The 22,266-nt window shown below is 47.7% G+C and overlaps 1 protein-coding gene and 1 long non-coding RNA gene across 3 annotated transcripts; both read left to right on the top strand.

Moving 5' to 3' along the window:
* The first annotated feature begins 3 nt into the window (after positions 1-3).
* Positions 4-13,420, top strand: LOC120842874. Of its 2 annotated transcripts, XR_006077410.1 has the most exons (4): positions 9-277; positions 951-1,689; positions 11,404-11,793; positions 13,137-13,420. It is a non-coding gene; the product is annotated as an uncharacterized LOC120842874 (long non-coding RNA). The 2 variants fall into 2 exon arrangements; XR_005798482.1 differs by lacking the exons at positions 11,404-11,793; positions 13,137-13,420 and adding an exon at positions 2,894-2,931 and having other exon boundaries at positions 4-277.
* A 34-nt stretch (positions 13,421-13,454) lies between these two features.
* On the top strand, positions 13,455-21,649 carry LOC115310240 (zinc finger protein 135). The gene is given in 3 exon segments (XM_042289110.1): positions 13,455-17,208; positions 19,769-19,787; positions 21,141-21,649. Coding segments are annotated over 3 exon segments (924 nt in total). The 5' UTR covers positions 13,455-16,812.
* The last annotated feature ends 617 nt before the right edge of the window (positions 21,650-22,266 follow it).

The following is a 22,266-nucleotide window of genomic DNA, read 5'->3' as shown; positions in this document are numbered from 1 at the left end:
GTTCAACGGCTCAACGGCTCAACGGCTCAACAGTTCGACTTCGACTCAATTTTCGGTTTTCAACGGTTCAAAATGGCTAGGTGGCGTAAGCTGCCGCCCGATCCAAAGGGCTCAGCCGTATTCATTCATCCATCCATTCATTCGGCTTCAACAATGGTGGACTGTAGACGAGTTTTTGTCCGTTTTGTCCTTTTTTTCTCCGGGTCCCTACATCGAACCAGAGCCCCGCAGCCGCCGCTCCAGGACAGCAAAAGCCAGCGATGCCTCTTTAAACGATGTAGGTATTCAAAGAAAAAAAAATATATAGAGACGATGGACGAACAGTAGGAACGCTCCTTGATATGCTTGCGTTAATTTTCTGCTTTCCTTTTTATTCATCTTGAGGCGTGCAAGCGAGAACCCTGCACAAGCACGAGTCAACGGAAGCCTGTTTCCACTCAAAACTGTGCGACACGCGAAAACTGCTTGTCCGCCGAGTACGATGCTGATGAGAACGGGCCCAACAGGTCACAAGACGACCCGCTGCCTCTCGGCGCCGTGGAATTTGAACGGGAACTCGTGTGCTCAAATCAATCGCAAAACACGAGAGTCTCGACAACGACGGGTTCACCGTGGGCAGGGTTTCCTTCAAGATTATCTTTTAGAAATGCGGTTGGGGGGGTCACCTTAGGACTGGTAAAGGCGGGCGGGTTGAACATGAATACATAAAATTGAAAGAATAAGACACGTCATTGCTAAATGAAAGAACGTGGTTGTCCTGTGCTTGTCCACCGTGTTTTCAATTTTATGTGGTCACCTTAGGTTTGTGTGTGTTTGGTTAGGAAATTCTGAGGTTGTGTTCAACTGGGGATGGGAGGGGCTGTATAATGTGTTACCCGAGGAAAGACGAACCCGAAAAAATAGCTGGAAGTGTATAACTCATGTGCGTCTCGCTCTCTTTGTTGTTGCAGAACAATGGAGGGACTTTTCAGAGAGGTAGCTGATCAGGGAAGACTCAGTTCCCAAGAAATGGTGAGGAAGAGCTGTGCATCGATGACCTGAAGGAAGCACTTGCACAAGAGCCTCTGCAACCCGCAGACCAACAGACAAGTAGGAAGAGTAAATGGGACACGATTTCTTGTAGACAGATAGATATTCATTTGTGTGTTTAAGTACAGGCCACATAGCAGGCATTGCTGCCCGTACACGTGTGCCTATGTGGCCGGCTTGAAGTAGACAATGATGACAATGAGAAGCCTGTTGGCTTGACACATGCGGAATGTTGATGATTATGGGAGAGTGAGAGGTGTTGGTTCAGAGTTTTTTTTGCCACTGCCTCGCAGAGCCGTGTCACCTCGTCTCTGTTTGTGAAAGGTAGGCGTGGTGGGCGTCGGGCAGGGACCTCCACAGCCTTGCACCCCGGGGGAGATGCGAGTTGTCGTGCCGTTGGGTCTGCGCGAAGAGAGGGTCGATACATTTTTGTTGGGGTACAGAGCGGAGTCTTGTGGGACCTCAGGGCCAGTCACTTGAGCCAATCACCGGAGGGACATTGCCCTGGTGGAACAGTGTGCTTTACTTGGCTGCTCCCAAGGGCTGGGTTGTCAGGATGTCAAGAGGCGAGGACTGGAGAGGTTCGGCTGTAGACGTTGCAAGCTGCTCGACCTGGATGGTCTCCAGTGTCGCCCGAGGCTCCCTGTGGCGACCAGACAGGTGAGCGACGCTCTAATAGGGGCAGGACCCCAAAGTCACTGTCCTTTATTTACACAAATATAAGAAGCGTGATTTCTAAACAAGACGAGATATGTAGCCTAATTGCATCCACCGATTGTGACATTATTGCGCTTACTGAAACATGGCTGTCATCATCAGTAACTGATACAGAAATTTTTACGGGCACTTCTGGGTTCAGTATATTCCGCAAAGATAGGGCAAGTGGCCGGGGAGGGGGGGTCTTGATTGCGATAAGAGATAGTTTTGTGTGCAACCCAGTAAACTTCACCGTTGGGAATGCTTTGGCTTTCTTGCACGGTTCAACATGCTTCGCTCCTTATCGGTGTGTGTTACCGACCCCCTCACAGCGATCCATCTTTCCTCATTAACCTTAATGAAGCTCTCAACGAATTGTACCTTAAATATCCCAGATACAGTATTCTGCTATTCGCTGATTTCAATTACCCTTCTATCGATTGGTCCGCCTTATCTGTTTCAGTCCCCCTTGATACGAGTGAAGCGACTGGTTTCGTTAACCTTTGCCCCAATTTCGATCTTTCACAGCTTGTAACTAAACCCACACGATCAACCACCCACTCTTTTAACATCCTTGACCTCATTCTTGTTTCTGATCCTGACTCTTTAAAGTCGATAAACTACCTACACGAATGAAGTGACCATAAGGTGATTTTTTTTATATTTTCTTTAAATATTCGATCAAAATCGAAGCGGAAGAAAACCGTAAAACTATACGAAAAGGGGAATTACCTAGGAATGAATACTGAGCTAAGAAAATTCTTAGATATCCCTATGATAGGCTTTGATAATCGGTCTGTCTGCGAAAATTGGACAATGTACAAATCTAAAATGCAACAACTAGCTGAAAGTTTCATCCCAACTGTGACATTTCTCGAAAGCGCTTCTGCTCCATGGTTTAATGGCACCCTGAAACGTTTAAAGGGACACTGACACCCCCCAAAATTTTTTTTAATTTTTTGTCAGGCGCTTCATTATGGTGTCGGAGGACTACCCAATTAATATTTTGCAACAGAGTAGCATATTTTTTTAATAAAACCAAAAGACGCAACTGCCCGAAACCGAAACCCGACGGAGGTCGGAGAAGTGGAGAGAAGAGAGTGAGTGGCCGAAGTCACGTGGCTACACCCGAGCGTGTGTTTTTTTTGTTTTTTCTCCTGCCCGGTAGCAGACGACATGCGGCGTATGGGAACTGCTCGACGTGGGATTCTTTTGCAGTTATGTATGTTCCGCTCGTTGTTCTCTACTCCAAGCTGAGTTGTTTTGTACATTGAGGAGTTGGAGATGAGTAGTGAGTGCCCGTGGTGAATTTTGATCGGCTCCGAAAAGAATACACCCAAGATGTTGCGTGAAGAGCTGGCGCAGATGTCCCGCGTCTGAAACAGAAGTGGCATTGTGCGACAGAGTTTCCGAAAGATCAACGGGATCGGGACCAATGGCTGGCTGCAATTCCTATAGACCATTTACGGGCACCTCGGAAAGCGGACGCTACCTGATTTATATGCTCCTTGCATTTTGTGGAAAGTGATTACATTGAGTTCGCAGGTGTCAAAAAGGATATCCCATACCATGTAATTCAGCGACGTGTCGTCCACAACATTTGTTTCTTATTTTTTTTTTTGTTTCTTCAGTATAAAAATGTAAAAAAAAAAAAAAATGTAAACATCAGAAAATATTTAGGAAAAAAAAAAAAAAGTTTCACGGGGGATCGAACCCGGCTCTACCGGGTGTGAAGGGGACGTCTTTCCCACTGAGCTACTGGGGCATATCGAAGGTGGGGGTATCTTTTTCCTTAGTAATAATTCAGCCGATAAACTGTAAGTTGGAAAGTTTGCTGCCGATTTTCCTCTAGCAAAAGCACTCCCGGGTCGAAGTCGGGATGCACCACGCATTGGCGACATTCTCACCTAGTAAAGAAATCGTACGCGTGCATATTCAACTCGAAGTAGACACGTCGCGCTTGACGTTTGCGCGAGCGATGTCTTCAGCCTCAAGGAGGGAGCGACGGCTCGGCGACGTCTTCGTGCAAATCGGCTTGGTGGTCGGGCGTGTCGTACGGGATGAATACCAATTCTTCTGACCAGTCCCAAATTTCTCTTTTAAAGGCAGACAAAATTCGCCGGTACCGCGAACGACAGTTCCGAAATAGAGGTCCCACGCCCGTCGTCCGCTGCCATCGCCGTCCCTACGAGTCCCACGATACGCGAAACGACGCACGCACAGAATGCTTCCGGTTGTCTGTGGAACTTTTTTTTCAATCAACGTATTTGCAGCTTTTTAGAAGCCACAAAAAATGGGTTTTATATTTTTTTCTATTTTCAATATTGAGTGTGTGCTTTCAGTGACCCACGACTTTGATTAAATTTGGTGGTCGCATCGATACCTTAGAAGACGGCCCGTGACCGCGGAAAAGAGAGTGAGCGAGACTCGAACCGGCCAGTTCTTGATCGGCGTTTTTCGGGCGGAAAGAAACCGAATTTCGGGCCGCAAATTCTGTTCTGGGTAGTTGAGCTCTCATATGTCACGTACAACTAAAAACCTCGGCGAGCATAAATACCCTGTCAGTGTCCCTTTAAGCACGAAAAAAAAGAGACTCTTTCGTAAAGCCCAAACTATGGAGCGCAACTCGGACTGGGATAAGTTCTATAGTGCCGACAGACAATTCAGAAGCGAAATCAGAACACAAAAACGAGCATCTTATAATGCTGATCTGCCATGCATGCTGCAGAGCAACCCAAAAAAGTTTTGGAAAGTTGTTAATCCGAAACCTGATATTGTTATCAATCTTAAAAACGACGATGACTCCTCGGTTCCTGATGACGAATGTGCAGAAAAATTCAATGATGTTTTTTGTTCAGTGTTTACGCAAGAGTGCAATGATATGTTTTCTATGGCTCCTCCTGCCATTCCTACATCCATGGTTGGGATCAGGTTTGAACCGGCTGGCATCGTGAAAATCATCGACACCCTTAAGATTTCTTCATCAGCGGGTATTGACGAAATAAATGTAAAAGTGTTAAAGAATACTAAAGATGTATCTAGCGTAATATTGGCAAAGCTTTTTTCACAGTCACTTTCTACTGGTTCCCTGCCATACGACTGGAGGGTGGGGAAGATCGTCGCAATCTACAAAAACGGAAACAAGTGCTCCCCTTCTAACTACCGTCCCATCTCCCTAACAAGCGTGTCGTGTAAACTAATGGAACATATCATCTACTCCGAAATCATTCATTACTTGTTAGAGAACAACTACATCCATTCCTCCCAACACGGCTTCCGAAAAAACTTCTCCTGTGAAACTCAACTTGCTTCTTTCGTCCACGACCTGCATGTTAACCTCGACTCTAACATTCAAACTGACGCCATCTTTCTAGACTTTGCTAAAGCCTTCGATAAGGTCCCTCACAGACGTCTCATATACAAGCTTACTCTACTTAACTTAGATCCCGCCGATTTTGAACTGGATCATTAGCTTTCTTACGCATAGACATCAATATGTTACCATTAACCAGTCATCATCCTCTATTGCCGAAGTCACCTCAGGCGTTCCTCAGGGATCGGTCCTTGGACCACTTCTATTTCTAATATACATTAACAACCTACCCGTATGAATCACGTGGCTAATTCGCCTCTTCGCTGACGACTGCGTCGTCTACCAGCAAGTAACTAACCCTTCGGACCACCAACTCATTCAAGACGACCTCATACGCATTCGAGCATGGTGCGAAGAATGGCAGATGTCTCTTAACGTTCAGAAATGCCAGCTCGTGTCATTTACACGTCGTGTAAACCCCTCCGTGTTTTCCTACTCACTTAATACCGTACCTCTGCAGAAGAGCCTTTCCTATAAGTATCTCGGAGTCCACCTCTCATCGGATCTTTCCTGGGCCACTCATATCAGTCACGTTATCTGCACTGCTAATCGCTCTCTAGGCTTCTTAGAACGTAACCTTAAGCTAGCCCCTCCTCATCTAAAGCTGCTTGCTTACTCATCCCTCGTCCGTCCTAAACTGGAGTACGCATCTGCCATCTGGGACCCGCACCAGGCCTATCTCATCAATAACCTCGAATCACTCCAGAATCGTGCAGTACGTTTTATCTACTCAGATTACTCTTCCTTTTCTAGCGTAACTAATCTTAAAATCCGTGCAAACCTTCCTGTCCTCTCTGTCCGTCGGAAACTTGCTAGGCTCTCTCTTTTCCACAAATTTTACTACAGCCAGTGCCTCCAATCATCATACATCACATCTTCAGAACACCGGCTTCGTCGTACGGGAAATAACCTCGGCGTAAGATGCCCCAAAGCAAGAACCGTCACCTTCCAGAATTCATTTTTCTCACGCACTGCCATTGATTGGAACGATCTTCCCGAGAACGTCGTCATCACTCATGACCCGATGGAATTTAAAAAACGCTTGCTAGAGTCCCCACTTTAGGTTTGAACGAACCATCTATATGTGTATAGTTTGCCTTTTCCGTTTGTGTGTACAGTAAAACCTCGTTATAACAAAGTTGAAGGAGCGGTCGTAATTATTTCGTTATAACCATTAGTTTGTTATAGCCAATGTCCATTTCTTCCCACTATTAGCAAGCAAGGGGAATTATAATTGCTTTGTTATATCCATTAGTTTGTTATATCCCGATTTGTTATAACGAGGTTTTACTGTATTTGCTCTTTGTATGCGAGTTGTTTTTGGCGTATTTTCTACCCTTTTGTTTTTACGCTGTATACCCACCCCTTATGTAATACCCCCTAGGGGGTCTTTAAGGTATTTAAATAAATAAATAAATAAATAGGGGCAGGACCGACGCAGTGTACAGGATCACAGCCAGACCCTCGCTAATTTATTTATTTATTTATTTATTTTACCCTCGGGGCCAAAGGCGTTACAGAGGGGAGTGGGTTTTAAAAAAAACACATAGAAACAATACACAACAGCAAAACGGCGGAAGGACTGTAGTTCTGTGAAGCAATACATGCTAGTTAAGGCATTTCTAAAACTCTTAATGTCCAGGATTTCGGCAACATCCATGGGAAGGTGATTCCATTACAAAGAGGTGCTGGGAATAAAGGAATGATGATACGCGTTAGTCCTGCAGGACGGAGTGCCAACCTTGAATCTATGATCGTTCCGTGCTGAAAGATAATGGGGTTGTGTTAGAAGTCTTTGCTTGAGAGATGAATTATGATGATATATTTTGTGGAACAAACACAAGCGAGAAACTTTTGTGCGGATAGAAAGATTAGGCAAGGATAAGCTGGTTTTCATTACGGTTACGCTGGTGGTACGATGGTAAAAAGAATAAAGCAGGACGCACGATTCTGGACGGATTCAGAAATGAGCGATTCAAGACCGGGGTCCCAGATAGACGCAGCATATTCCAGCTTACTCCGAACGAGGGTTTTGTAAAGAATGAGTTTCAATGACATAGGCGCGAGAAAAAAGTTTCTTTTAAGGTATCCAAGCATGCGATTAGCATTGTTAGCGATATGTTCAATATGAGCTTTCCAGGATAAATCGGAAGTTATGTGTACTCCCAGATACTTGTAGGATGGCACATACTCAAGAGGAACGTTATCAATGGAGTAAACGGGACGTGTTGAGTTAAGACGAGACACACGCATGTATTTACATTTAGCAGTATTTAATTTCACGCACCACAAGCTACACCATTCAGAGATAGAGTGAGCATCAGACTGAAGGAGAGATATGTCAGAGTCATTAGTAATTTCACGATAAATAACACAATCATCCGCGAACAGACTGGCAGGGGAACACACATTGTTAGGTAGGTCGTTAACATAGCTACTAGATTGCACATAAGGCGACGGTGTGGGCATGTGCAGTGAAGCCGAGTTTACTGTCGAGGGTGACACCCAGCAGGGTTATTCTCTCCTTTCGTTCAACCGGAGTTGCGTTAATGGTTACTATTACTGGTAGATTCCTAGCTTTTTCTGTTGAAGTGAATTGGTAGCAGCTGTGGATGCATTCGGTGGTAATTTGTTTCCGATGGTCCAGGCTTAGATCTGATCAAAGTCTCGTTGGCCTCCTGAGATTGAGTCTGTTGAAGGAGGGTGAGGTCATCCGCATACATGATGGCGGTGGAGTCTGTAACCCGGACAGTGTTGTTGATAAAAATTGAGAAGGGGGTGGGACTGTGCCTTGGGGGATTCCGGATGGAACGGTTCTAAGTTGCCTACGAGACCATTTGCGTTATCCCCCAAGTGCCCCGGCCCGCGCTAAAAGAATCATGGGAACGGTGTTCCTTCAGCTCCTTAGTGATCGCTAATTTCGACCTAATTCCATGGTTACACAGTTTTTGAGCGTAAATCGGAGTCACCCTGAACAAGCGCCTGATATACCGCAAGGACCTGTCATATCACTTTTAAAATTTCTCCTCAGTGTCAGCGTTTTTGATACTGTGCATGCTGTCCACCCTTCAACCTGGATGAGCTGCAGAAATCTCTTACATTATTATCTTACTGATATTAAGTTAGAAACGCTAAAATGCTACGAACAGGCCCGCGAACTCCGAGCTAAATCCTGGTCTTTGTTGTTGCGAATTCTCGGCTTTTGAAGCAATTCCTGCTCAAACAACAATCGCGAGAATGACAATATTGTAAGAGATTCCTGCAGCTCAGCCAGGTTGAAAGGTGGATCGCGTGCGCAGTGTCAAAAATGCTGACGTTGACGAGCAATTTTAAGAGTGATGTGACAGGTGCTTGTTCAGGGTGACCTCGAGTTACGCTCAAAAACTGTGTAACCATGGAGTTGTTCCAAAATTAGCGATCACTAGGGAGATGAAGGAACACCGTTCCCATGATTCCTTGAGTGCGGGCCGGGGCGCTTGAGAATACTGCAAATGGTCTATTGCCACGTCCATGTAAGGTCAATTTCATAAAGATTAAGATGCAAGAAATAAAAAAAGGAGCTTGAGTATAGTCTTGAGGTCCATTTGTTTTTGTTGGCTGAGTGGATGACAGCATTTGTTTATTTATGTCGGTTATTATGATCGTTTGTGTTAATCAGTGATTACTGCCCATATTTTTGTGTTCTATTCAAAGTTTTTCTTGTCTTGCAAGCTGTTAGCCTCTTTGAATCTCTACTTTCTTAATGATTTGATTCGGTGAATTCACTTTTTATGTGTTTTGGGGTTACGTGGTATTGTGCTACGTTGATTCGTTAAAACTTGTCATCTCTGTACAAATTTTTCTTTTGTTGAGTATTGTACAAGTCTGGTAGAGCCTCATTACGTAAAATCTATTTGTTTTGCTCCCGTTCTCATGACTCGAAGCATCCAAATGAAATTTTTATTTGCCGAGCATCTCTTTCGCGAGTGCTGACAAAATATGCAGTCAATGGCCAGTTTTGGTGTTTGCTTGGAAAAGAAATATTTTGCTTCTTGAGTTATCAGTGCTAATACACTGAGAGATTACCTAAATATTATTGGAAAATTTTCCAAGAAAAAATTGAATGCCAGAGAAGCAATGGAGTGATGTCTGGAATTTTAATGAATGGCAGACTCCTGCAACAGTATTGACTACTTGAACTGGATGGGTTATTATCCAAATATTGGTTTATATTTGTTTATTTATTTCTTATACTAATGTCCATTTTTCTCGCGAGTACTAGTCTTGAATTAGATGCTCATTTTCTCTTTTTTTTTTCATCTCTTAGACACTCGATGTCACTGTACCATGCTACTGGACATTTCTGCTTGTTTCGGAGAAAAACGGATTCGGCGTGGCAACATGTACAGGACATTGATACAAGCTCCGCCTGAGGGTTTTCCTCATACTATAGGCTGGTCTAAGTCATTGGGCTCCATTTGAAATGGACCGTAAAAATCGACGCCTGCGTGTAGCAACCTAAACTTTTCGACAGAGGTGTATTTCACAGGTCGGTTTTTTCTGGTAAAATTACAAAAGCATAGTTCTCTTTCTGTAAAAAATGAGGCCAAGAAACTTGTCTACGGCGGGCAGCGACGCAGACGACGGGTTCGGTAGCGGGGTGTGTTTGGCATTCGTTTTGATAGATGGCGTTGGGAGCAGCGTCCGAAGGTGCAGCCAACCAGCGAAAGAAAGCAGACGACACGCAGACGAAATCTGTTGGCAACAAAAGCGCCGCCATTATGCAGACACGTTTTTTTACCTTTTGTATCGCTTTTATTTTCCGCATTTCTTCTTTAATCGAAGGTACATTTCAGAAAGATTATGTTCATTTTGATAAACCACGGTGGTCGCGATAAGGAGGTAGCGCCATCTATCAATACGAATGCCAAACACACCCCGCTACTGAACCCCTGTCGTCTGCGTCGCTGCCCGCCGTAGACCCTGGCAACTTTCGTGGCCTTACTTTTTACACAAAGAGAACTATGCTTCGTAATTTTACGAGAAAAAACCGACCTGTGAAATACACCTTCGACGAAAAGTTTAGATTGCTACGTGCAGGCGTCGATTTTTACGGTCCATTTTAGTTCGAGCCTGGTGACTTGGACCACCCTATATTTAAGCATGGTCCAATAGATTCGTGCGGATAGAGTTTTCCCTTCAAGAAGATCCCCCGTGGCCATAAAGAACTGGCATGTTTCGTTTCACCTTACGACAGACTGCAGAGGACTATGAGCCATCGAAGCCAATCCAATACTGAGCGAGTATCGTACAAGTTTTGGGTTGGGGTGCAGCGACGCACGCATGGTCGTGCGATATGTTTGCAATACCGGATTGGCTAGTGGCTCGTACAGTAGGGGACAGGCTAAGAGTGCGAGACAAGCTGCTCGCACAGAGAGCTCTGTTCTTTCCTCTACTGCAGGACGAACACTGGAGATGCTACCTTGGCTCTGCTGAAGTGTCAAGAGCTTTGTGGGACATCCTGCACTCTTGACTTGTCACCAGCTACCGTATTTACTCGTGGATTGAACACACTTTTTTTTCCCGAAAAAATTGCGCATATTTGGGGGGTGCATTCATTGCGTGGGGCAAAATTTTTGCATTTGGCCATTTTGCGCAAATGACACTTTAGGTGCCAGTATGACACGGCAGGGTATTGTGGCAGTCCCCACTGACGGCTGCGCACCCACGGCTGGTCGTGGACGTGCCAGAGAAACTGTGCTCTATAAATTGCGAGTCTTTTTAGGGCGCTCTCGGCGTGCCTTTCGCCGAAGGAAAGCGCCCTATGGAGCTCACTCGGCACGGAGAGCGATGCTGTTCGATGTCGCTGTTTGAAAGCGGACTCTGACGACGGCGTGTGACATCAGTGCATCCGATGGGCGAATCGCATCCGGGGCTGGGCAATTCCTCGACCCCAGCTTTGTTAGGTGCCGCTCGGTTCCATGGTTGACCACTTCCGCAATTACGCACTTGCAGCCATTAGGAGAACGGCTTGGCTTCACTTGGCATGGCTGCTTGGTGGCGGAAGAAAATTGACTCGGTGGGCTTGGTGGCTAGCTGAGTTGTATGCATTTCGAGACTCGCGTAGCCGAAAATTGGAGGCGAGTTCATTACACGAGGGGAAAAAGAAGATATTGATGCCCGTTGTGGGGGGTGTGTTTATTATGCGAGTAAATACGGTACAAGATTCTCCGCAGACCACCGTAATATGAAACGCACTACAGTTGGAGCTGCAAATGCCGGCAAAGCGTCTGTGCCGTTTTAACATTGCTCTGGTCCGTACGCAGAAGACCAAAGTGCCGGAGACCCTGCGGGGACTGCGTCGCCGCCTTCTCCTTTCCGGGGTTCCCGGAGAAACGCCCTGGTGCACCCTACGGAGGCCACCAGGAATGCAGCTACTGCCCATTCTCCAGCAAAGGCAGAACCCAAGTGGGGGCCCTTGGCCTGCGGCACGTGTAGCAAGGCGCAGCAGGGTCGGGCGATCTGGCACCACCGAGTGCACACGGGGGGTGCAACGGAAGCGCCGGATATCCCGATTTGCCCGAGTACCGCCATCGCTCGATCGTGTTGCAGGCGCTCCCAATGGATGAACGCGTCGCCATTTTCGGCTCGTGGTGCATCTCGCATCCATACGCTCCTATTGGTCTGCTGCGGCTGTCGGTGCCATATCGCCTTTTGTGAGCACCCTCCCATTGATCTCTTTGTACTGTCAAGGAGCGGCCAGGCTCTTGAAATCGACCGCAAAATTCGGTTTCTTAACCTATCCCGTTCCGATTTTGTGCAGCGTTGGCCACAGGTGGTGCATTTTTTTCTATAAAATTTGCAAAGAGCGAGCTTTCCTAAGGAAAAAGTGAAAAAAAAAAGAAAAAAAAGGCTTAACTCCTATGGAAACTCGGCGAAGCCACCGGTCTTCAAACCATAGGGCGCCCTATGGTTTGAAGACCGGTGGCTTCACTGCGTTTCCATAGGAGTTAAGCCTTTTTTTCTTTTTTTTCACTTTTTCCTTAGGAAAGCTCGCTCTTTGCAAATTTTATAGAAAAAATGCACCACCTGTGGCCAACGCTGCACAAAATTGGAACGCGATAGGTTAAGAAACCAAATTTTGCGGTCGATTTAAAGGGATGGTGAACCGTAATTTGGATTTCAGAAAAACAATGCTGGAGATGCAGGCGGGACGCTAAAATCCCTACAACGCTACTAGTGAGGCGATATCTCAAATGGACGGCCATATTTTTGGAAAAAGAAGTCGAGATTGAACCGGGCCGACGAGGCGCGTGACGTCAAGATACCTAGTTTCCTCCTCTCTTCGCTTCGCTCCCCCAAGGCCGCGAGGCGGAAAAGACGCGAAGCCGTTCCCCCTCCTCCTCGGAGAAACGTGACGTCAACATTCCTGCCAAACGCGCCTCTTTTTTCTGAAAAATACGGTCATCCGTTCGAGATATTGCTGTACGAGTGATGTTTTGGTGTTTGTAGCATCCCGTTGCACGCTTTTGCCGCGTGTTTTTGGGGAATCCAGATTTCGGTTCAGCATCCCTTTAAAGAGCCTGGCCGCTCCTTGATATCACCCAGTAGATGCTGGTGCCGCGCCAAACTAGACTGGCAGCGACGTTCTGCCATTTTTGGCTCCAGTGCGTTCCATCGTGCACCATCTTGGCGGTCCTTGTTCAGAAAACCAGCGCTTTAGGGGCGACCGCACGAGTGTGCCGTCTGCGGACGGAGTTTCGCATCCTCTACACCGGAAAATTCTGCACGTACTGACCGAACGTCGTTGTGAGCTCCGCACATTCTATCGAGTTCACGTGTCGGAGATTAGGTACCTTTTTGTGAAAATAACGGCCCCCTCCACCTTGGATAGCAGGTATGTGCAGGGCCAAGTCCACCCCCAGCATGGCACAAGGCCCCGTCCTTCTCCAGTCGCCTGCAAGCTATGTTACGAGTCGCCGTTTTTGTCAGTGAAGCAGAGATGAACTTGAGAGAGGAGCTGCAAGTGTATAACTGCCGCGTCTCTCTCTTGTTGCAGAACCAATCCTTCAGACAGATGGCCAATCAGAAGCTCCAAGTTGGACACTCGGCGGGAAAGTCGGGGAGATCGCTGCCCGCCGCAATCGGCCAGCGCTGCGCTTGACTTTTGCACCGACCAATCGCAGCGTGGTGCCGGCCGATCGCGGTGGTCGGCAATCTCGCGGGCGGGCTTTCTCGTCGAGCGTCCAACCTAGCCTCAAGAAAGACTCGGTACCCAAGAAGGAAGAGCCGTAGTTCGATGACCAGAAGCGAACACTCAAGAGCCCCTGCGACCCACGGACAAGTAGGAACAGCAAACGGGACAATGGCTCCCGTAATCGCTAAGTCCATGCAAGATCAATTGCATGCGGATTCGCTCGCAAAAAAAGAAAAGGAGGCCCAGCATAATCCTAGTGCTTTTGTTTTGTCTTCGTTGGTCGAAGGAATGATGGTCGTGATTCGTTTAATTATGTTGGTTATTACGAACGGTTGCATTGAGCAGTATGCATAAACGATAGTTACTGCGTGTATCTGTTTCGTATTCAAAGCTTTTCTCGTAAGCTGCCAGTCCCTCTTAAGCTTTGCTTCGTTTATGATGCGATTCAATGAAATAGCTTGTCACGCATAAGACTGGTTAATATGCTCTATTGATTGATTAGGCTTTTCGTACGATTGGGCAATCTGTAAGCGTCGCGAGTTTTCGTCGGGTAAAATCTGTTCTCGTTTTGCTCCCCCGCCCGTGACTCTGGGAGTCCAAATGAAATTATAATTGGCTGAACAAAATGAACATTTTTGGGATTGGTGGGGGCTGACAAAACGTGCAGTCGGTGACCAGTTCTAGGAACCGTCCGTTTGGAAATATTTTGTGGTGCCTCGTTTGGTAATGTTACTAAACTGAACGAGTATGTGAATGTTGGTGCACAACTTCCCTTTATCGAGGGTAGGCTCCCGCAATAGGGTCTGCTCCTTAAACTGGACAAATTATTCTCCGAATACTGGTTTTTCATCTTTTTATTTATTTGTCATTTCTACGATGTACTATGTTTGTTATTCTCAAAATATTAGTGTTGACTTTGATGCGCGTCCCCTTATTTTTATGCCACGTCCCACAGATGGCCTGCACGCTATGTTACTGCACCGTGCTGGTGGTCATTTCTACTTGTTTAGGAGAGAAATAGACTGTTGCGCAAAATGTGTGCCTTAGAAGTTATGCACCTGACCAGAATGCTAGCAGCGTGGCAGGCAGTGCGACGTCAATGCGAGCCACGTACGGGAGTCTTTGTCGTAACCCAATAAATTGCTAAGGGTAAAAGCTGAGCTAGTTGGTTCTGAAACATCTTGGGTAAAACCAGCTGAACAAAGGAAGGAAGGTGACAGGAGAAAAAGATTGGCGAACCGACCGCTGGACTAGCAACTGTTTTTTATTAAATCTTCCTCTTCTATTAATTCATCTCCAATCATCCTTTTTCTTCCTCTTTCCCATTGCTCTTATTTTTTCTCCTGATTTTTATCAATTACCCACGAAGGGTGCCTCGTAGAAAGAGTTTTTCTTTGGCTTGCAAGGTAATTGAAGGGGTGCTCACGCACTTGTCGTCTTCTTCATCGATAGCAATGGCTATCGACGAAGAAGACGATAGCCATTGCTATCGTCTTCTTCGACCATGTTCACAGAATTATGTGAACATGGTCGAGCTCTGCTGTACACAGGCATGTCCGACAATGGGCAGCTAAATGTCCTGGTCCCGCAAGGTTCCCAAGGTTCGCTGCATGTTCACGTGCTCGGTCGTTAATACATTGACCGGTCTGTCCGATGTAGCAGTGGCCACATGTTAGCGGTACGTTATATATATAACTTCCTTTCACGAGGAGCGTATTGTGTTCGGTGCCTGGTGTTACACTTTTCCTTGGTGTTGATTGGCGCCCGATTAATTTTGCGGCACATTGAATAGGCCTTGTTAGGTGCCGAGCAGATGAGCTGCACGTTTTGCCGGTTCGCTATCTTTTTTAACTTATGGGTAACCCCGTGAATATATGGTATCACTACAAAGGGTGTTCTGGGCTTTTTTGTTTGTTGACTCGTAGCATTATTCGTCTCGATGGTGCGACATATTTTTTCGCAGATGGACACCATCGTGGGTTTCGGGTATCCCGCGTTATGATGTCGAGATATTTGGGTGTCAAAACTTTGTTGTACTTGATGTGGACATGATTTTTTTTAGACTTGCTGTAAGAGCCGAGATGGCCACAGCTTGTTTTACGTTCTTAGAATGTTCCGATTCATAAGGAAGAAATGCCTTCCCCGATCGTGCTTGATATTTCCAACGTACATGTCCTGTTTTGAATGTCAAAGCTAAATCCAGAAACCGAATGGAATCGTCCGCAGGAGTCTCGTAGGTGAAGGTTAGGCCCAAACAGTTTTGTTGGAATAGTGTCATGCTGGTGTTGAGGCATCCGTCTTCTTTTTCGTTAATTTTTGTGGTGGATAGAATAAGAAAATCGTCCACATATCTAAAGATACCCGCTATGCGTGTATTTTTTAGTACCTTCTGGATGGCTCGTCCACACATGGCAAGGAAAATATCACATAAAAGAGGAGCCACTTGTGAGCCGATGCACACTCCACTCTTTTGCACATACTGATGTTCTTGATGAGCTACTACAGTCGCTGACGGGTAACATTGTAGGATTTCTAAGAAATGACCTACGCTCATCCCTGCATTATTTTGGAAATTAAAAGGCCTCTTTCTTCGATGGTGGTTTGAATGATCTGTAGGAGGCTTGTGTGGGGAATAGAATAGTACATGTCTTGTACATCTATAGAGAACCCGGAGGCTATGAGGTGTCCTTGTTCTTGAAGGAAGGAAATTACGGGTTCTGAATTTTGTATTCGGAAAGGGTCATCGATTTGGACATTGGATAGTTGGGTCAGAAATTTGGACGCGCAGGCCTGCCAGGTGGTTCGTTCCGAGACAATGGCCCGAAAGGGAACTCCCTCCTTGCGAGTCTTGGCTGAAAAAAACGCCGATAATAAGTCTTTTTTTTGCCGCTTTGATATGGTCATGAGACCCGCCTGTTGAGTGTCGCCGAGCAATCTGAGGATGGTTTGTTTTGCTGCTTTGGTATGGTGATCATCAACTTGAACGAAGTTCTTGGCTATGGCCTGGTGAGCTTTTTCCTCGTATATGTCGGATGGTAGAACGACGAAGCCACCTTGCTTGTCTGAAACGCATAAGTTAAGTTGTTTGCTCCTGAGCTCTTGTATTGGCGTTAAGGTTCTTTTTTGAAAAAAATTATTTTAGATTTATAAAAAAAAAAAAAAGAACTACTACTCTCTTTTCCACCTCCCCATGGAGGTGGCGTCACGAGCCATCGAAGCCCATCCAAAACTGCGCGTGTTATGTTTGGGGGTGTGGCAGTGCGCCGAGTCTCGTCGTACGTTCACGGTGCCCAGTTGTCTGGGGTGACAGTCTGTTGACGAGTGCGGGAGAAGCTTCTCTCACAATGACCTTGAATGCCGGAGGGGGCTTGAGTTCCTCCTTACCTCCTGCGTTCACCCTGTTCAAGTGGAAAGAGTCTTTCGGGGAGAACTTGTTCCGATCTCCTAACCCGCCTGCGGCTATGGGATACTTTGCGGACCACCGTCAAACGGTGTGTGGCCGTGCTAAGATTGCCCTCGTCCGTACGCAGAAAGAGGGATGCTGGTGGCCTCCCTGGAGACCTTCCCCTGCGAGCAGTGCCCCTCCTTCTTCTCCTCCGCGGCGTTCCTGGAGAAGCACCGGACCCTGGCTCACCAGACGGTGAGCCGCCGGGAGTGCAGCTACTGCTCTTACACCAGCGAGAGCACGACCAAGGTGATCCAGCACGAGAGGACCCACACGGGAGAGCGGCCCTTTGTGTGCGGCATGTGCGACAAGGCGTTCACGCAGCAGTCCAACCTGATTCGGCACGTCCGCATCCACACCAAGGAGAAGCCGTACTCGTGCCGCCTGTGCGGGTACAGGTCCAACGACTCGGGTCGCGTGAAGGATCACGTGACGGCGGTGCACCTCAAGGATCACCCCCCCACGTGCAAGCACTCCCGAGAGACTGTGTGAAGCATTGCTCCCGGGACGGCGAGGGACAATTGCACTGTACTGGGTAGGACACGGAAATCTGAGCGGGTAGAATTTCCTGGAAATGGGAGTGTTCGTAGGCTACGTACACCAAGTTTACGGTTGCTCTAGTAATTCCGTCGATCAATTTCCTAATCTTGGTCACGTTCAACTGGTGACCGTGTCAACACTGTCCAAGTGTTGTTAGTGCGACTATGCCTGCCGCATTTTTGGGCGTTGGTAAAATGTCCTACTACAAATATTACTTCACCGAATGAACACGTGTGAAATGGGCTTTGCTGTGCCACCCAAAGAGCGCACGAAGCGAGCCGACGGGCCGAGATCCGAAATCTGCGCGGTCTGTCTCGGTCTGTCCTGCCCGTGACGTCGCAAACGTTGATGAGGATAGCTAGAGAAGCGCCCCCTTGGTGCACGCCACCAATAACCGCTCTCGCCCCCTTGCCCTTTGACCTTGCACCTGGTGGGCACGTGCGAGAGCCTCGCGGGCGACGTCGAGTTCGTCCGTGACAATTTCGTCGCTGGAACTGGTCGTCAGTGGGTCCGAGTCAAAATGGCCAGTTTTCGACATCTCTTAAAAGGCAACTCCGCTTCATTTTTGATATTTAGAAAACTCTGTAGCCCTCTTCAGTATCATATAGGAAGACCCCGTGTGAAATATTACGATCTAATTCCGTCTATATATTTAATAAACTGGCCAGCAAACTTTCAAATCGGCCAAGTCACCGAAATCTGCCAACTCTGGCGCGCAACGTGAGGCGCAATCGTCGGCAAAGTCCATGCGACGGAGTTGGAGCGGCCAACGTTGAGCCACTTCGTCAGAGGCACGACTATGTCATTCTCACATTTTGTTTGTTTTTACTTCTCGGAGCGAAAATGAACGATGACGTCGTGAGTTTCACCTCCCGGTGTTGGCTGAACGGCATCCACGTGATCACCGTAACGCGGATGCGTTAGTTTGCGCTGCCCTGCGCGCTTATCTGTCTGTTTCATTGCACCCCCTCTCCTCTTCCGTCTTCTCCCCTTCCCCCTCTCCCCCGGGCCATCACCGTCCACGCCACGCGAAGCGACCTCCCCCCCTCGCCCCCACGAACGTCACAAGACCACGTGGTTCGACGTAACGTGGCCATGACTGACGACACGAGACCAATGTTGCTTGACGCAACCGAAGTTTCGGTTTCGATATCAGCTGATGTTTAAATTAAGATTAAGCAAATAATGTTCCACATTTTGTGAATCCGAGGACGTAGAGCTGTTTAGTAGTGCTTTGTGAGATGGAATCACGTGTAAGCCTAAATTTTTCGGAATTGAGCGGAGTTGCCCTTTAATAACAATCGCTTTTATTGCCAACACGATCGGTGTCGAAAACTTGAACGAAGCGAGCGATGCCGTACACGTCTCAAACGGCGAACTTGATACGCTGTTTGCGCACTTGGTCGGTGACGTACCTCACCCAATGCGCCGGCGCGTTGGGGGAGGTGTGTCACCAAAGCCACCAAACATGGCGGCCTCCCCAAATGGGGTGGATCTGAAGTTCCCGCATATAAATCGATTTATCTACGAAACTATGGCATCATTTTGCAAAGCAAGTTAGCCAAAATATAGGAATACTCACTGGGTCTTGGGTGATATAGTTATTTTTGGCGTGCCCCTCGAAGGGAGTCTCCCAAAGCCCTCTGATTGCCACGATTGGTGGTGGCCTCCTCTCCACTTTTCCCTGGAAGAGATGAGGGCTTTCTGGGAAAAGCTTAGAACCTCCAAGCTGACGGTGAGGTGGGACTTGGTGCTCACCCATCGACCGCCTTCCTTTCATCACCTGACCAGAAATGCACGTGGATATGAGTGCAAGTGAGATGATGTGGTGGAAGATGAATGCACGACAGTCCCAATGATGTTCCACTGTCAACCTAAGGGTGGACGGAGGAAAGTAATGACAGAACTGGACCTCGAAGGAAAGGGTGTAGGGAAAGAGTCTGCAGATAGATCTGCACGTTGTGGCCTTACCTGGTTCGTTTTTAGTGTTTCTGCATCCGTGCGTGCCTGCATTTGTAAGGAGGCGTGGCCTAGCGTCGAGTTGTGGTCGTGCTGCCAATTCACGCGCACACATTCCAGCACCAACCGTGTTTTTGAATAAACGTGTTCATTTCCACTCCAGAGTTTGTGAGATTGGCAGGAGAAAGAGCAGCCTGGCACAGTTTCCGTCCTCCCCATAGACGCCATGGCATGTGTTAGGCCATTCCAGAGCACAAACAAATTACGCGAGACTCCAAAACGCGGGTATAGCGGGAAAAGAAAGACATTGCCTATCTGGTAATTGATTGGCTGATGAAATGGGAAACGAATGCTGCTCCAGGACACTGCAAGGTGGTCGTAGACAAGCGCCAAGAAAAGAGACGGGGCCAAGAAGTTGAAGTAAAGGCCTCTGTTTACGTCGACTTGTCCCCGTGTCTTTTTGGCGCTTGTCTACCATCGTGAACCAACTGGCCCCAATTGCCCCATTGATGCTGCGAGGTGCTTGGGGTGACTTCTTTTTTTGACACAGAGGGAAAGCTGGAAGCAAAGTAAGTCTAACGGGGAGGGACTTGGCTGGTGTTTCACCGGTTGGTTTACCCTTTCACCCGAGAGGAGCAGGCCGATAGAGGTCCAGGCTGGCAGTCTTCTCCAATGATTGTCTTGGAACGTTCTTTGTTGAATTCAGTGAAAGAAGACTTTTCTATACGGAAATTGCACCTTGACTGAATTTAACCAACGCCGGTTTGGTTATCATTGGGCGGCACAAAGTGCAGCTGACTCGGTGCCCAGCAGTCGAGGTTTTGAGTGGCTGCTGCAACAGTGTCGGCTCCTGAAACGGGACGAGTTCTTCTCCCGTGTCTGGTTTCAGAGCAAAGCTCCTGGCACCCCGTTTCCGGGTTGACCGGCGTCGCTGTCGGCGTAACCGCACAATGTATTAGGGGATGTTTCTCATAATGACGCGTGACATCACGAGGGGAAAACTTCCCCGCTAAATTTGCCAGGAAATTTTTCCTCCGCATTTAGTGGGGAAATGTTTCCGATAAATTTAGCCGAAAATTTAGTAAAATTTCCCGCTAAATGGGAGGGTACGGAGAGGCACCCCCTCCCCTCCTCGAGAGCTGCGCTCTAATTTGGCATTACAGAAAATTGTAAATGTCTCCTTTTTTTTTTATTTATTTCTTCGTCATTTTTTTACATTGTTCGTTATTCTTTCAACGTTAGTCTCGGTTTAGAGGTTTGTGTTCCCTCCTTTTATGCCGTGTCCTTAGATGACTTTCACGTTACGTTATCGCACCACGCTGGTGGTCGTTCCTGTTTGTTTAGGAGATAGAGTCTGTCATGCCAAACGTATGCCATAGAAGTTGTGCAGCTGACAACAATGCCACCACCGTGGCAACTGGTGTGACATCGTGAATCATTTTTTGTTTGCATATACCGAATGATTTGCGCAAATATTTTTTCTTTTTTTTCGTGGAAATCATTTCGCCTTTGTAAAATAAAATTACTTTGCTCTTTTCCACCTCCCGATGGAGATGGCGCTACGAGTCTTTGAAGCCCATCCAAAAGTGCGAGAGTGTCGCGCGGGTTCTGTTTGTTGCTTAGCGGTGTGCTTAGTCACGCGATACATTCACTGTGCCAAATTGGCTAGGAGGGCTCGTTTAGACGTTGACGGGCTAGCGGTGTGGGCGAGATTCTCCCGAGAAGACATCCTCACTTTTTGCTTGGACAAGCTGAACGCCGGAGACCTCCTCTCCAGCGTTCCCTCTGTTGAAGTAGAAAGAGCCGAGGTCTCTGGGAGAAGCTTGTACTTGACCTGGTGAAACGGTGTATGGTTGGGGCTACTGACGTACAATGCCAGCTGGGCGTGCAGCCGTCTTAACATTGCCCCTGTCCGTCCGCAGAAGACCCGAGAGGGATGTCGGTGCAGTCGGTGGAGACCTTCCCCTACGGGCAGCGCACCTCCGTCTTCTCCTCGGCGGCGTTCCTGGAGAAGCAGGCGACTCGGAGGCGCCCCCCGGGGAGCCGCCACGAGTGCAGCTACTGCCCGTACTCGAGCCAGAGCAGGACCAAAGTGGTCCTGCACGAGAGAACCCACACGGGGGAGCGGCCCTTCGCCTGCGGCGTGTGCGGCAAGGCGTTTGTGCAGCAGTGCAATCTCATTCGGCACGTCCGGATCCACTCCAAGGAGAAGCCGTAGTCGTGCCGCCTGTGCGCGTACGAGTCCACCGGCTCGGGTCGCGTGACGCCAATACGCCCCAAGGATTACCCCCCCTTGCGAGCACTGCGGGAAAGGGTACGAGGTCCCATCCCTCCCGAGAGACCATGTGGCCAAGAAGCGTGGCTTCGAGCACGATGGGGACCAGTGAGTGTAATGAACGTCGAGGGACTGTTGCACTGTTGTGTGTTGTAGGTTAAAGGGGTTAGGACACGGAAATTTAGACAGGTAGATTTTCCTCGAAATGGAGTGCTCGTGGGGTACGTAGTACATGCACCAAGTTTCTCGATTGTATGAGCTGTACTAATTGCGATAATCAATTTACTAATATTGGTCATTTTCAACTGGTGACTGTGTCAACACCGTCCAAGTTTGTCAAACCATGGTGTCCATAAACCATGCGATAGTTGATTGCTCTCTCGTTCTAGGGGCACCCCCGTGCCCTGCCAACCTAGCCTCGCCACGATACGATCCCTGCCTCTCGTGCCGTTGGCGACGTGATGTTTTGGTGGCGCCACCTCGCGGGTGTTCTCCCGCGAAAAAGCCGGTACGGGTGCGAGCAGACGACGCAATGTGTCAAAGCACGGAGTGGTTATGTTAGTTTGCATCTATGCCAATTAAAACGGTTGATTTACTAGAAAAGCTTGTATGAGGTTTGTGTGGGTGATCTTTACAATGAATAACCCTGCTTCGAAGTTGTTTTTTAACTTAAAGAGGGACTTTCAAATGTTCAAAAACGAGCCAGGAGCTTGACATACCAGCTTGCACGGCGTGCGTCGGGGCTATTCACAGACTCTCTGGCTCTTGTTTTT

The sequence above is a fragment of the Ixodes scapularis genome, unplaced genomic scaffold, assembly GCF_016920785.2.
Source record: "Ixodes scapularis isolate PalLabHiFi unplaced genomic scaffold, ASM1692078v2 PGA_scaffold11__112_contigs__length_91849675, whole genome shotgun sequence".
NCBI lineage: Eukaryota > Metazoa > Arthropoda > Arachnida > Ixodida > Ixodidae > Ixodes > Ixodes scapularis.
Note: the sequence above shows the minus strand (reverse complement) of the source record. Positions and strands in the feature narration are given on the sequence as shown.